The sequence below is a fragment of the Olea europaea genome, chromosome 11 (assembly GCF_002742605.1).
Source record: "Olea europaea var. sylvestris chromosome 11, O_europaea_v1, whole genome shotgun sequence".
NCBI classification, from domain to species: domain Eukaryota; kingdom Viridiplantae; phylum Streptophyta; class Magnoliopsida; order Lamiales; family Oleaceae; genus Olea; species Olea europaea.
Window position 1 is genome coordinate 20,975,954 of NC_036247.1, and position 13,946 is coordinate 20,989,899.

Below are 13,946 nucleotides of genomic sequence, written 5' to 3' on the forward strand. Positions count from 1 at the left end.
CTGTAAACGAGTACGCAACTTGGCTAGTTGATTGAACAAGCTAAAAGGTCAAAAAATATATTAAAACTAATAAGTATACTATTTTGGGTTTTAATTAAGTTATTGTATATTAAACCCTTATTTGGTGCACATTAAAATAAAGATTTTAGTTTAAATTAAAATTAACAATTAATTTTAACTACATATTTAACGAGGCCCATAACTTTTCCAACGGACATTTCATCAATATTTATCAAAATTTGCTAAAAATTCAATTTTAATCCCTACCAAAGAGGGACTAATTCTTTTTCCAATCAGATAATATTAATTTTATTTGGTTTTGATTAAGATAACTATGTCCAATTCTATTGACAGAATGGCATGATGTCAACAAATGATGGTCATCACACATGGTTGTTAGCTTTACATGAAACAAGTGCAATTTCAATTCAATAAATGAATGCCAGGTCATTGATCAATTCAAAAGATGGTATCGAATGGAGTTACACGATTGAAATTAAATTAAAGTAAAGTTACGAAATTGAAGTAAAAATAGATTGACATTGAAGTGAAAGTATAGTTATCATGAATGGAACTTACCTCGAAAAGTACTATTGATTTCAGGGTAGTATGATTCAATCCGGAAAAATTATCCAATTGAACGTAATAGGGTATTATGAGGGCGTCAAGTTATAAGAATATAAGAAAAGATTTAAAATGCATTCCGAGTTATTAGATTGTATATATCAAGGTCGGCCCTGGCCCAAGGCAAACTAGGTCATTGTCTTGGGCCTCATAATTTTGAGGGGGGCGGGGGGAGCTTAAAAGTTGTCTCTAATTTTAGATTTTTTGATGACCCTTCCAAATTATATAGATTTCTAGCTTCTTTAAAACAAATTTTAGATTTTTGACTTGATCCTAATATAGATACTTTTTCAAAACAAATTTGGCATCATGAAATTATCTCACTTTTGCATTTTTTTTAGTTAAGAAATATACCACTTTGACAAAAGAAATCGAATTTAAGAACAACTTCCTTTTAGCCACAAAATTGCACTATTATATTACTTCATGGTACACAAAATAGGAATAGATAAAAATTATTATATATTCTCCATGTTATTAAGAAATATTTAATTTAATATATGAATTTTAAATTTTCATTCTTATATTTAATTCCTCAATGACCATTTTATAACTCAAATGTGCGTACCAATTCTTTTTGCATATCAAAATGCGAGAATGTTAAATATTCTACTAGTCTAATCTTTCGAGTTGCTAGGAGGATTTATTTTGCTACTTTATCTCTTGAATTGCATGAAATCTTCATTTCATTAAATATTTAAATAGTATTATGATTATAAAAAAAATTATGTTTGAGGGCTTAAAAAAATTTAATCGCCTTGAGCCTCCTTCTCGAGGCCGGCCCTAGTATATATCATTATATATTCTTCGCTATCTTCATTATTTTAATAACCAATCTTTTTTTGAAGCACAATAATTAAGTAGTTTACAGTTGTTAATGGTCATAGCAAACCGTGTTATCCACATTCTACACAATTTACAACATTCATTTCTAATTTTCTACCTTCAATTTCAATTATCAATTTATTTTACCACACTACAAATTTACTTACTATACACCATACATATTCTATACATTTCATCACAGGTTCACAACTCACAAATGGATTTACACTCATTTATTGAGGGCTTGTTTGGTGGTGTCGGAGGCTAATCACTTATATTGTCGCAAAGTCAATTTCGAAATGAATTTCTCAATCTCAATGAAGTACCGATTCCCGAAAATTTTTCCAGATTTGGATACTTATGGAAATAATAATCCAATTGAATTGGATGATGTTGATATTCCCAAAAAGAAACACAAGGAGAAACATGAATTAGATATTCCTGATACACGAAGGAAGCGAAAGGGGAAAAACAGGCAAAATGTTGGGATTATTTTAAATTGATTCCAACGAGTTGTGTGGTCGATGACGTTGCTGAGTCTAAAATAGTATGTAAATGTTGTCAACAATGATTGGAATGGCAGAAGGGCATTGGCACCACTTACCTGAATCGTCACTACAAAGCATGTATGGCCAAACGTGGGCATCTTGCTATCGGTCAAACACAATTGTAATTTGGTAGTCGAACCACCGATTCTACTTCTACCACACTTTGCACATCGATGTATTCAGAGGAAAAATCTCAAATGTGAATGGTGAAATTCATTGTTGGTGCCGAGTTGCCTTTAGCAATAGCTGACATCTAACATTTTGTTTCTTACATGAAAGAATATCTTCAATCAAGATATGTTGGAGATAAATAGAAACACTCTTCTTTTCAATACAATAAAATATTTCTTTCATAAAAAAGTTATTACTTTTAAAATTATTAAGTTTCCTCACAACGCTAATAATATATATAACGCTATTATGAATATTATTAGATAATATCATTAGAGTAAAATAAGTTTTTATTACGTTTGAAAATGCTAGTATTAATATGTCAGTTGTCAAAAAATTGTGTAAGGTTCTACAGACCGACTCCGGTGGTTATTTATTTCATATTCCTTGTATACATTGTATTTTTAATTTAATGGTGTAGGATGATTTGAAACATATTAAGAATGAAATTCAAAGAATTAGGGATACACTGATATATATCACTATTTCACTGGTAGAAAACACGCTTTTGAGAAATCTTGTGCTGAATTTGGTAGACGAATACAAAAACATTTGTTTAGTGATGTAGGGTAGCAATGGAAATCCACTTTCTTGTTATTAAAATCATGCGAAGGGGTTTGAATATTTAATAACTGAATTTTATAATAATAGACATATTATAAATGATTGGCTTTTAGCATTAAAAAATTTAGATTAGTTTTTATGACTCTATAAATATTTTATTTGGAATGTACTATCATGCTAGGTGTATAATGCTTGAACATTTTTATATAATAGCAAAGAGTTTTCATAAATACAAAAACGAGCCCGATTTTAGTGAAGTTATAACTTCAGACTCAGCCTTTATTTTCATTATTTCTTTCTCAGTAGAGGCCAACTTATCCACTGAAGCCTTATTCTTTGTTTAAAGGCAGCCAAAACTTCCTGACACTCGAGGGCCATCCTAAAGGCTTTTGGCTTACAAGTGTTGCGTCGCAAGTGGTCACATAAGATTGCCACCTCTCAGTCCAGAATTTGTAAAAATTTACGATGTAGCCTCGAACTTCTTAAGGCAACATTTCTAAAATGGCGGGGCAATCACTTTATCCTATCTCGCTAGAAACCCCTCGGACTTTCTTGGGGTCCTCACAACTGGAGCCTTTTTTGAGACCTTCGAGGCTTGCTCGTCCTCCTTCCTGGCCTTTTCATTGGCCCTCTGCACCGCCTCCACCTTAACTGCCTTCATGGAGGCCTCCATCAACTTTGGAGCAGGGAATCCTCTGGTTTAGCATAATGGACAATAGTTGTGCCAAACTTGTCCGAGCTGAAACTATTATGAGATAGTTTCCTCTTCTTCTAAGGCTCCTCAGTTATCTTTTTCCCCTTGTCCTCGTTGGTCATATCAACCTTAAGGGGTACTTCCTTTCCATCTATCTTGGCACACTCCAGTTTACTCTTAACATGCTTCGTGCCCCCAGAGCTTCAGAGCCTTAGCGTCCACAGTTGAGGTGGGCTTTAGGATTGAGGCCATGTTGGGGGTTGGGTATTTCTTCTTCTTGAAGTTATCTGCAAATAACAAAAGATAAAGGATAAAAACTACAAAAATAATAAAAATCAATTTACATAAAGCTCATTGGTTACAACTGGACACCATCAGTCCAAAGTCAAGAAAATATCTGTTTTGATCAATCAAGTGATCAAAATGCCGCAGTTTCGAATGACGCTTGTAAAAGGATTATGTCCCACTTCGCTTCGTGTAGCTCGAAAAGTGACCTTGAATCTACAAAAAACAAGAAGGAAATGTCAGTTGAAGTTATGGAAAAGAAAAGCAAAATGTAACTGAAAACTCTCACGTGTTTCGAAGTATTAGGCAAATACGGTGCAAGCTGGGTTGTGTCTTCCTTAACCATTTGCAATCTCCCCTTTACTCAAAACTAGAATTCCTTCGATCCCTTTATTGAGAAGGAAAGACCTACCATGAAGGGAGCATGAGCTCTCCATTGGATTAGATAATACTACCCGTTCAACTCATCTTTCCCAAGTACTCTAGGTTGGAAAAGTGTTTAGAGGACATGCAGAGGAATGTACTTGCCAAGGGAAACCTCTTTACAAAGGAAGTAGGCCCCAACCAACTGGTTTCACCTCTTTTACAGAACCTGGGTTGGAGCCAACATGAAGCACCGAAGCACTACCCTAAAAAAAGTTATAACAACAGATGTATTCCTAATTTAAACAGGAATTCACTCACTGCTACACAACCTAGCCTCGAATAGCAATCACGTTCGCAAGCCTTGGGTACTAGGAGTTCTATGTAATACGGGATGCAATATTTTTCCCTAAGGTTGGTGAGTTTGGTGGAGGTCATGGTAGAAGGAATATTGGCAGCCCCTACCTCACCTCATAGTCTATTAGGGCAGAAGGAATATTGGCAGCCCCTACCTCGCCTTGTAGTCTATTAGACCCTTGCTCATGGCCCAATAGCTCACTTCGAACCCCCATGCAAAGCCTTCTCATCGAACCTAGCGATTGTAACCCTACTCTCACTAGAAACTGACTTGGAGACCATTGAAATGATGACGAAGAAAGAATGTAACTGGATTTTTTACCTAGTCGAAAGGAATGAAGGACTAAGAATGGATATCGTCGAAAAATAAAAAGATGATGATAAATTTGAATGCAGAGAGAGAGAGAGAGAGAGAGAGAGAGAGAGAGAGGAGGATTTTGGCAAAAATAAATGACAACAATGGCAATTTTTGCCTTTTATACTAAACAGGAGATGAGCCCCTACCGTTGGATCAAAACCCTTTTTATCTGAAGCGTCCAATTTTTAGCCAAATCTAAGGCGTTGAATTCAAACAGTCACTTTAATTGATGCCTCAAATTGATGCGTGATTCCCATGCATGGCCCCAACACGTTTACTCCGAATTACAAAGCCATTGCCACCATTGCATGTTTAATGTAACAATCGTATGCGTATTGGAAATTGTAATGCCTCTACTACTTTCTATTGGTAATGTGCAAAGATATCAAATCATTGGCACCACTTTCGAGGGCTATTATTAAAAATAACGAGCTTCGACAGACCAACTTCATCCTACCTCGACTTGAAATCAAATTCAACTAATTTCAAAAGTAAAAGAGCTTTGGTAGTTCGGCTTCATTTTACCTCGACTTGAAATAAATTTCAGTGATTTCAAAAGTAAAGGAGCCTCGACAGTTCATCAAGAAGCTGCCTTGACTCAAAGCAAATTTCAGATACTTTTGCAAAATGCAAGAATAAAACTTCCAACTCCAATCATGATATCAATATTTATGCATGGACTTAGGGGACTATTGTTATAACTCGCTACATGTGGCTCCACATTACCGAGGTCCTCTTATCCAAGTGGTCGACCACCGAGACTCCTTGGTTAATTAGTTGACCCATTCAACTATTGGAACTACTTCCAGCGAAGCCTTTCACACAAGTGACAAGGCCCAAGATATTGGTCCCAGGCCTATTCATGTCTCCACTACAGAAGTAGAGGTTCTGAGGTGAGGAAGTTCTAGATGGTCTATAGAAAGTGATGACCCACAAGAAGAAAATCTTGAACTTATGTATGAAATCTTTTTGGAATGATTGATGGGATATTTTTAACAAGTATAAATGTCAAATCTTGTCGATAGAGTGGCAGTTCTGTGTAAGCATCAAATGTATCACAGGCTAGCAAGTCCAAATTGATGCCAAGGATTAGATGCTTCGACTAAGAAGATGATGTCATATGTATTTTCATTTAAGGGGCACTATTTCATTTGTAATACTATAAATACCCCCTGATGTAACATTTAAATGCTAATACAACTTTAGATACTAAAAGCCACTCCTTGTTTTCCGTGTTACTGGTTTTACTCTTACTTAGCAACAAGTTTACATTATTTTGCTTTGATCCAGTTATTTGAGGCTGTTTATTATTATTCAATCATTTCGTAAACTCATTGTCAAAACTCGAATATGTTTGTCTAGTGTCATTGAGCTTCTCCCACAGTCCACATTTTTGGAGTATTCACAACTAGCAATCCGTCCCTATGTGTTGGAACTAGCTCATGTGAACGCGAGTGGACTCGGCATCTGTTGTACTCAAATATCGAGGTCAACAAAAGACAAATAGTTTCATCTTTGTTAGATTTCATTTAATAGGGTTAATATCAGTGCTAGTATTTAGTATTGACTGAACCTCTACATTCTATTGTATTTTCATTCCTTCTGATAAATGAACACGTTCATTGATATTTTCACATAATACTCTAAGAGATTAATTTTTGTGGACATATTGTAATTGTTTAGTTTTTTCAAGAAAAAAATCGTACAAAGAATAAATATCAGGTTAATTAACATTTCAAAAACTCAAAAATAGAAAATGGATGGCGAGAAATAGATTAAAACAATTTTTGTAATTTAATGAGATTAATTATGGTGTAGATTTTATTACCTATTTCGTCCATACAAACTTTAACTCCAAGAGCATCAAAATTTTGTCCCCACACATAATTTACTTATTTATGTAGTTTGGTGCAAATTTTACTTCCAATTTAAAGACCTTGAATTAGCTGGAAAATGCGACTCCCATTTTTTATATCGACCATTTTTGGCCTCCCGAAAATGACAAATTTATTAGAGTTTAATTTCTAATTGCAATACAACTCAGCTGCCAGCCCATCCCTCACTACCACGTTCATATTATAAATTGGAACATTAAATTCTGCTGCCACCCCCCACCAACTGCTTGTACAAGTCAAGAAAATAAAGATCTGCCTGTTGAATATTGACGACCCTCAATCTATCGCAAAACTTAAATACGTTGAACAGAATTTAAATAAATAAATTTATCTTTTATAAACTTTTATTGAGACGGTCAAGTGATCTTATAAGTTCGAAATGATATTGCACGTGTCGTTGGATTACACAAGATTCTAGCTGTGGAAATGGTTGAATTTGTTGGAATAGCGTGAAATTTTGACCCTCATCCATTAATAGGTATTCTCAACTTATCGTCCACACGCCCTAGCATTGCCTTTTATAGAAAAATCAACTAAAGATAGACTTGATAATATCTCCTTCTTTAAACGGTAGCATAGTAGACAGTTGCAATGATTTCATGTATTGATAAAACTCATATATGAAAATTGTTCAGGAAACTTTTGATTGTATGATAAGTATGAAGTCCACGTGAAGGTGCTTGTTGACAATTTAGATAAATATCTTTTCCCCACACAATTTAGATATATATTTGTCATCTTCCGTCTATATAAGTAGGTAGATAGCGCGACAATGAATGCTCCATTTTTGCCTACCATAAAAGTGTGCTAAAGAAAGAAAGAAACAGGTGCTTCATTTTTACATAACTACACTTTCTTCTTCATCTTATACATGGTTTATCCTTGACTTTCTGAAACTTGGAATCCGTTGTTTTCATCCGCTGGATAACATTTCCAAAGAGAAGAAGTTGAAGAAATTAAGAAGTTTTTTTTTACTGCAAACATGAGTGCACCTTTGTCTGCTTGGCCATGGGAAATCTTGGGCAATTTTAAGGTATATTTCACTAAAAAAATAAAAAAAACACGTTGTGAAAATCATATTATTTATGATCCTATATAATTATGTTATCAATTCTGATACACACACGTTGTTTTTTTGGGTTAACAGTATATGCTTTATGGACCTTTTCTTGCAAGAATCCTTTACACAAGATATCAAGATGATACCATCAGGAACTCTAATTGGTGTCTTCATATCATAATTTTATGTTTGCTTAGAGGTTTCATGTATCAAGCATGGACTTCCTATACTAGCATGCTTTTCCTCACACGAAATCGTGTGATTATCAAGAAAGGAGTTGACTTTAAACAGATTGACAAAGAATGGCACTGGTAAAAATTAATCTCTGGCTTGAACATAATTTTCCCTATTTTTATGACTTATTAAGCGTTTTTTTCTTCTTTATTTTTTGTTCAGGGACAATTTTATCTTGCTTCAAGCTATTGTAGCTGCTTTAGGGCTTTCCATGTTTTCAGATCCTGAAACTCTTGGTGTATGGAACAACAAGGGAATCATTGTAGTATTAATGCTACACGTCACGATTTCAGAGCCCCTTTACTATAACATACATAAGTGTTTTCATGAAAATAAGTATCTTTTCACCCATTATCATGCAGTGCACCATTCATCACCTGTACCACAAGTGTATACAGGTAACTGATAAGACAATTAATATCCATTTTAATTTTTACAGTGAATTGAATTTTTTGTCAACCTTCTTACTGTCACTTGTCAGTCAATTATAGCATCAGTATCAGGCCTTTAAAAAAAAAAAAAATGATAAAGAAAAACTCCTAGATTTATTATTAGCTTGTTTGTATTTATTTCGACTTATACATTTACATTTGATAATTTGCAGCTGGACATGCTACATTTTTGGAACATCTTTTGTTGACAATTGTGATTGGAATTCCGATAATTGGTTCTTTTGTGCTTGGATATGGATCTTTAAGCTTGATATATGGCTATGTGTTGATCTTTGATACACTGAGATGCTTAGGTCATTCCAACGTCGAAATCATTCCCCATCAGATATTTGATAAGATCCCATTGCTTAGATATATCGTCTATACCCCAACGTAAGTGAAATATAGAAGTTGCCTTTTTGTCTTCTATACTCATAAATTTCATTGTAGGGTTAAGTTCTGATTCATTTTTCTTCTGGTAAATATGGTGATACCTGCAGATACCATAGTCTGCATCATGTTGAAATGGGAACCAACTATTGCCTTTTCATGCCTCTTTTTGATGCACTGGGAAACACCTTGAACAGCAAATCAAGGGACATGCACAAGAAAATCAGTCTAGATTCAGGTTAATAACTATCTTGTCAATGATCAGTAATCAGCATTAAGAAACATGCAAATGAAACAAATCCATTGTAATGGACTTAAATTTTCATATCGTGAAAAAAAGAGAGAAGAAAAAATTGTAACTTGATCCATTTTACTTGAAAATTCAGGTAAAAATTCTAGAGTTCCCGATTTCGTGTTTTTAGCACATGTGGTGGATATGTCATCGGCCATGCACGCGCCATTCGTGACAAGATCTGTGTCATCTATGCCTTACTATACAAGAATTCACTTGAAACCGTTCTTGCCAATTTCTTTTCTGGCGATGCTAATTATGTGGGCCAAGTCGAAGACATTCCTAAACTCATTCTACTACCTTAGGAATCGTTTGCACCAAACCTGGATCGTCCCTCGTTTTGGTTTTCAGGTTTGTAGGAATACTGCTAAGATTTTATTTAAATTGGTGCATCAATTTGTCATGAAAATTGCTACTAACTGGTTGGCTTTATTTATTTTTTCAGTATTTCTTGCCATTTGCTGCAGAAGGCATCAATAAACAAATAGAAGAGGCAATTCTTAGGGCTGATAGATTGGGAGTTAAAGTTATTAGCCTTGCTGCTTTAAATAAGGTCACTTCTCCCTCCTGCACATTAAGGGACGTGTTTAACTCTAATGATCAATTGATAATTACAGGCATAATCAGTTTTAGTATGTCTGAATGTAGAATGAGTCTCTGAATGGAGGTGGGACGCTATTCGTTAACAAGCACCCGAACCTTAAAGTTCGAGTGGTCCATGGTAATACCTTGACAGCTGCCGCGATCCTCCATGAGATTCCTGAGGATGTGACTGAAGTATTTTTGACTGGAGCCACTTCGAAACTTGGAAGAGCCATTGCTCTTTATCTTTGCAGGAAAAATGTCCGAGTTCTGGTACGTGCAACACGTATAATAGTAGTGAAGTATTCATAATTATCGACTAGTAAAGAGCCTTTTGATACTTTGATTGATCATCCATCACAACATTGGTTTTATCTTAATTTCCTGGAAGTATTATGCATTCAGTGCACAATAAAGGAGGTGAACGATCTTTTAGGTTAATTAATCAAACTGAATTATGCATGTAATGATGCAGATGCTAACTCTATCCACTGAAAGATTTCGAAAAATCCAGAAAGAAGCATCAGCTGATACTCAGAAGTACTTAGTCCATGTGACCAAGTATCAAGCAGCACAAAACTGTAGGGTATGTAGATCATAGCAATGAAATTAACTAAGATTAATTTTCAGGAAATGTATAATATCCTGCACGTTATTTTTTCCTGTTTATTTTTATATAGTCAGGCCAAAAATCAAAGAAATTGACTCGAATCATGATATCTTTATTGTAGACATGGATAATTGGCAAGTGGATCACGTCACGCCAGCAAAGTTTTGCCCCATCTGGAGCAAAATTTTATCAGTTTGTGGTTCCAGCAATTCATGGATCTAGAAGAGATTGCTCTTACGGTACTCTTGCTGCCATGAAGTTGCCTGAGGAAGTTGAAGGGCTAGGAGCTTGTGAAGTAAATTTTCTTATACTATTTTCTTTCATTTCAAGAAAAAATATATACCCCCGAAAAAAATAAAATATCTAAAATCTTTAAATACATGATCTTGTATGCTGGACCGAACTTAAAAATGTGTGTCAAAATAATTAATACTACACAACCTTGGTGCAGTATACAATGGAAAGAGGAGTAGTGCATGCCTGCCATGCCGGTGGAGTGGTTCATTATTTGGAAGGTTGGACTCACCATGAGGTCGGGGCCATAGACATTGACAGAATCGACATAGTATGGAAAGCTGCATTGAAACATGGTTTGAAGCCCATTTCCAGTATCAGAAAAATTGTGTATTAGTAATTGAAAATTCTATCTGCGAGAAGAAAAATGTTTTGTCTCGACACAAGCTGAAACTCATTTCTTCTAATAGGCTAGCAGTATAAAATTCAGTTTCATTCCGATGTTATTTGCTTGTTCATGTAATTGAATGGTTGTTCATGTGTGTATTTAATATGCTTTTGGACGGCTTCATTTCATCAAGACTAGGAGGGATTATTTTAAATGTCAATATTATTAAGAGTAGTAGTTCAAACCAACATTGTTTATCTGTATCAAAATTATCTTATGTAGAATTTATCCTTAAACACGTCTGTAAGTATTTTAATGGGATTTTCATTTAAGAGGCTTTGTCCAAGCAAAGAATTATTTAAAAAGCCTATTAACTATCTTTTTTAATTTGATAGCCTCAATATACAAAGAAAAAGAAAATACAATTAGTGAATTACTAAAATATCCTTGTATGTAAAAAGACATAATACCTTAATTCCTCTTTCAATTTCCATTTAGCTCTAATTCAATTTTGGCTTCCTTTCTTCTATAGTCAGGTCGACATCTCACTGCAATCCTTCTTCTTTTTTTTCATCATCTTCTCTCCATCATGAAACCCTAAAATCTATCATTGTCATTCTTTTAAACACTCAGTAAAATTAAGTAATCAAAACTTACAATATTCTTGATGGGCGTTTGAAGAAGAAGAGAAGGTAATGTTAAATTTCAATATTTTGGTTATTTTCTTTTTCAATTTTTCTGAATCACATATTTTGATTTGTGATTATGGTGTTCATTTGTCAATAACAACTTTGAATTCATTTTGTCATTGAATTAGAGCTTTGATATGGGTTACTTTTCAATTTTTCTTATTATCCCTTATTTTTTGAAGTGAATATGTTGACAAACACATGTTTAGCTTTCTATTTGTTGTTTTATTGTGAAACATAAATTTTTTATTTCCTATCCAGAACAACTTATATATTGTTTTCTGCAAAACATAACGATATGCATCTCATGATCAATAATGCATGAAATTTGATATTTAATGAGAAATTTTACCATTTTTATGTTAAATTGCAGTTATGGACATCATGGATTTAATTTTTTTTTTATTTTGTTGAATATGAGCAGTCAGTAGAAGGTGCTTAAAAATGAAAATTTGCAGTGAATGGCAAAGGGAAAATATCGCTTATTCTTTGTTCGAGAACAATTTCTTTGTGTGAGCTTGTATGTTAAAATTAGAGAGATGTTGAAGGTCCAAACAATGCTAGACAAAATGGAGATGTCAACTTTGGTCCTATAATGTCTAAGTCTCCCGCTGTAAGAAAAATGGTCATGTTCCCTCTACCTATAAATGTGAAACAACTAGTAATGAAACTTAAAGTTGTAATGTGTCATGACTTATAACTTTATTGTTTTGTATTTATTGGAAGCACAAAATGATTTATTAGATTTTTGTAGTCACTATGCTATTATCATTTTTTGCGTTATTAGAACAAAATTAAAGTAATTTTACGTGTATTTTTTCACATAATAGACAAAGGACTTTTATATAGTTATAGTTGACGCATATGTCGTTCCAATATGAAAATATATAAATTTACAAAATGACATTGAAATCGTTCCTTAGACATGAAACGATAATGATGTCGTATTAGTACGAAAATTGCACTAATTTACATAATGACATTGAAATCGTTCTGGAGACGCAAATCAAAATTGATATAGTTTCGATATGAAAAATAAATTGCTTTATTAAATTTCATAACGACATTGAAGTTGTTATATACCAATAATATGAGATGAAAGTTGTTATATAAAAAAACTTGCACAGCTCATGTGATATAGGTAGTCATCGCGCTCCCATCAAAGAGACTATTTGCTCTTTGATGGTAAACAACTCAGAGGCGTTCACACCAACCAAATATTTTTGGGTTAACATTTTGGAACCCAAAATTTCATCATTCGTTCAATGATGACTAAAACAATATATATATCATTCTAGTTTATATAAAATATAATTACATCATTTTTGCTAAAATGACGATTCTACAGTCTACGACCATCCGACATATGTAAGACCATTGAAATAGGTCATGAATCGAGTTCGATCTCACTTAAAAGAACTATGGGAACATTTGTGTTTCCATGATTGTGTACAATTTTCGAACTATTCAGCCAGCAAGAAGTATCTCTCCTCTTTCTTTATTAGTTATTCGAGTGGCAACAATTCACTTAATGATCTCTTTTGATTGTCCTACATATATTGAAGGCATACTGGATGGTTATAGACAGTTGAATTATTATTTTTAGTCAAAATGATATAATTAACGTTTTCTTTGAAGAGAAACAATATATATGTAGCGACCGGAAAAAAAAGTGTCTTGTTTCATTTCAAATAAAACTTTCTTATAGAACTCAAATATAATTTGGGTTATATTATTATGTCGCTACGACACTTCCTAATAGTCCAAATTAAATTTTGGTCACGAAAGTAAAATTTCACGTACTTGATTTTCTTAAATTTTACAAGGTGTTAAAATCGCTTTTAACCGACAAAATTTTATGTTAATTTGGCTACATTATTTTTCTTACGACACACTTTATTTTAATACTACCATTTTTGTTTCCATTATGTAAACTTTTTTTTTTAATTGGACAAATTACTTGCATGTTTCATCATCCATCATTTATTCTCCAACTTATCATTCTAATAAACTTCCATTTTTGTCAATGCCAAAACCGTCCCCGATCATTCATTTGAAAATAAAATTTCAACTCCAATTTTTATCCATTACCCCCACTTTATTCACTAACCATGTTTTTTTTTTAATTTTATTTCCCCACATCAGTTAATTGCCGGCCACATCATTTGAAAAAAAAAAAATTTATATTTGAAAAGTAACCTGCACGTCCACCATTCAAAAATCCACCAATTATCTTCATTTGGCATTTTAACTCTTATCTAAACAATTTCAATTTCAACCTACCCACTAAGTGCATTTTAACATCCACTTTTGCACTACCATGAAACCGTCTCTTTTATTTTAAGTCGTGAG

The 13,946-nt window shown here is 33.6% G+C and overlaps 1 protein-coding gene across 1 annotated transcript; it reads left to right on the forward strand.

Moving 5' to 3' along the window:
- Window positions 1–7,456: 7,456 nt before the first annotated feature.
- LOC111403736 (protein ECERIFERUM 3-like) lies at window positions 7,457–11,088 on the forward strand. The gene is made up of 11 exons (XM_023032342.1): window positions 7,457–7,717; window positions 7,832–8,055; window positions 8,141–8,376; window positions 8,583–8,802; window positions 8,910–9,037; window positions 9,186–9,442; window positions 9,537–9,644; window positions 9,740–9,946; window positions 10,149–10,259; window positions 10,405–10,578; window positions 10,735–11,088. Exons 1-11 carry the CDS (start codon window positions 7,667–7,669, stop codon window positions 10,912–10,914), a joined length of 1,896 nt encoding a protein of 631 aa, XP_022888110.1. The 5' UTR covers window positions 7,457–7,666; the 3' UTR covers window positions 10,915–11,088.
- Window positions 11,089–13,946: the final 2,858 nt, after the last annotated feature.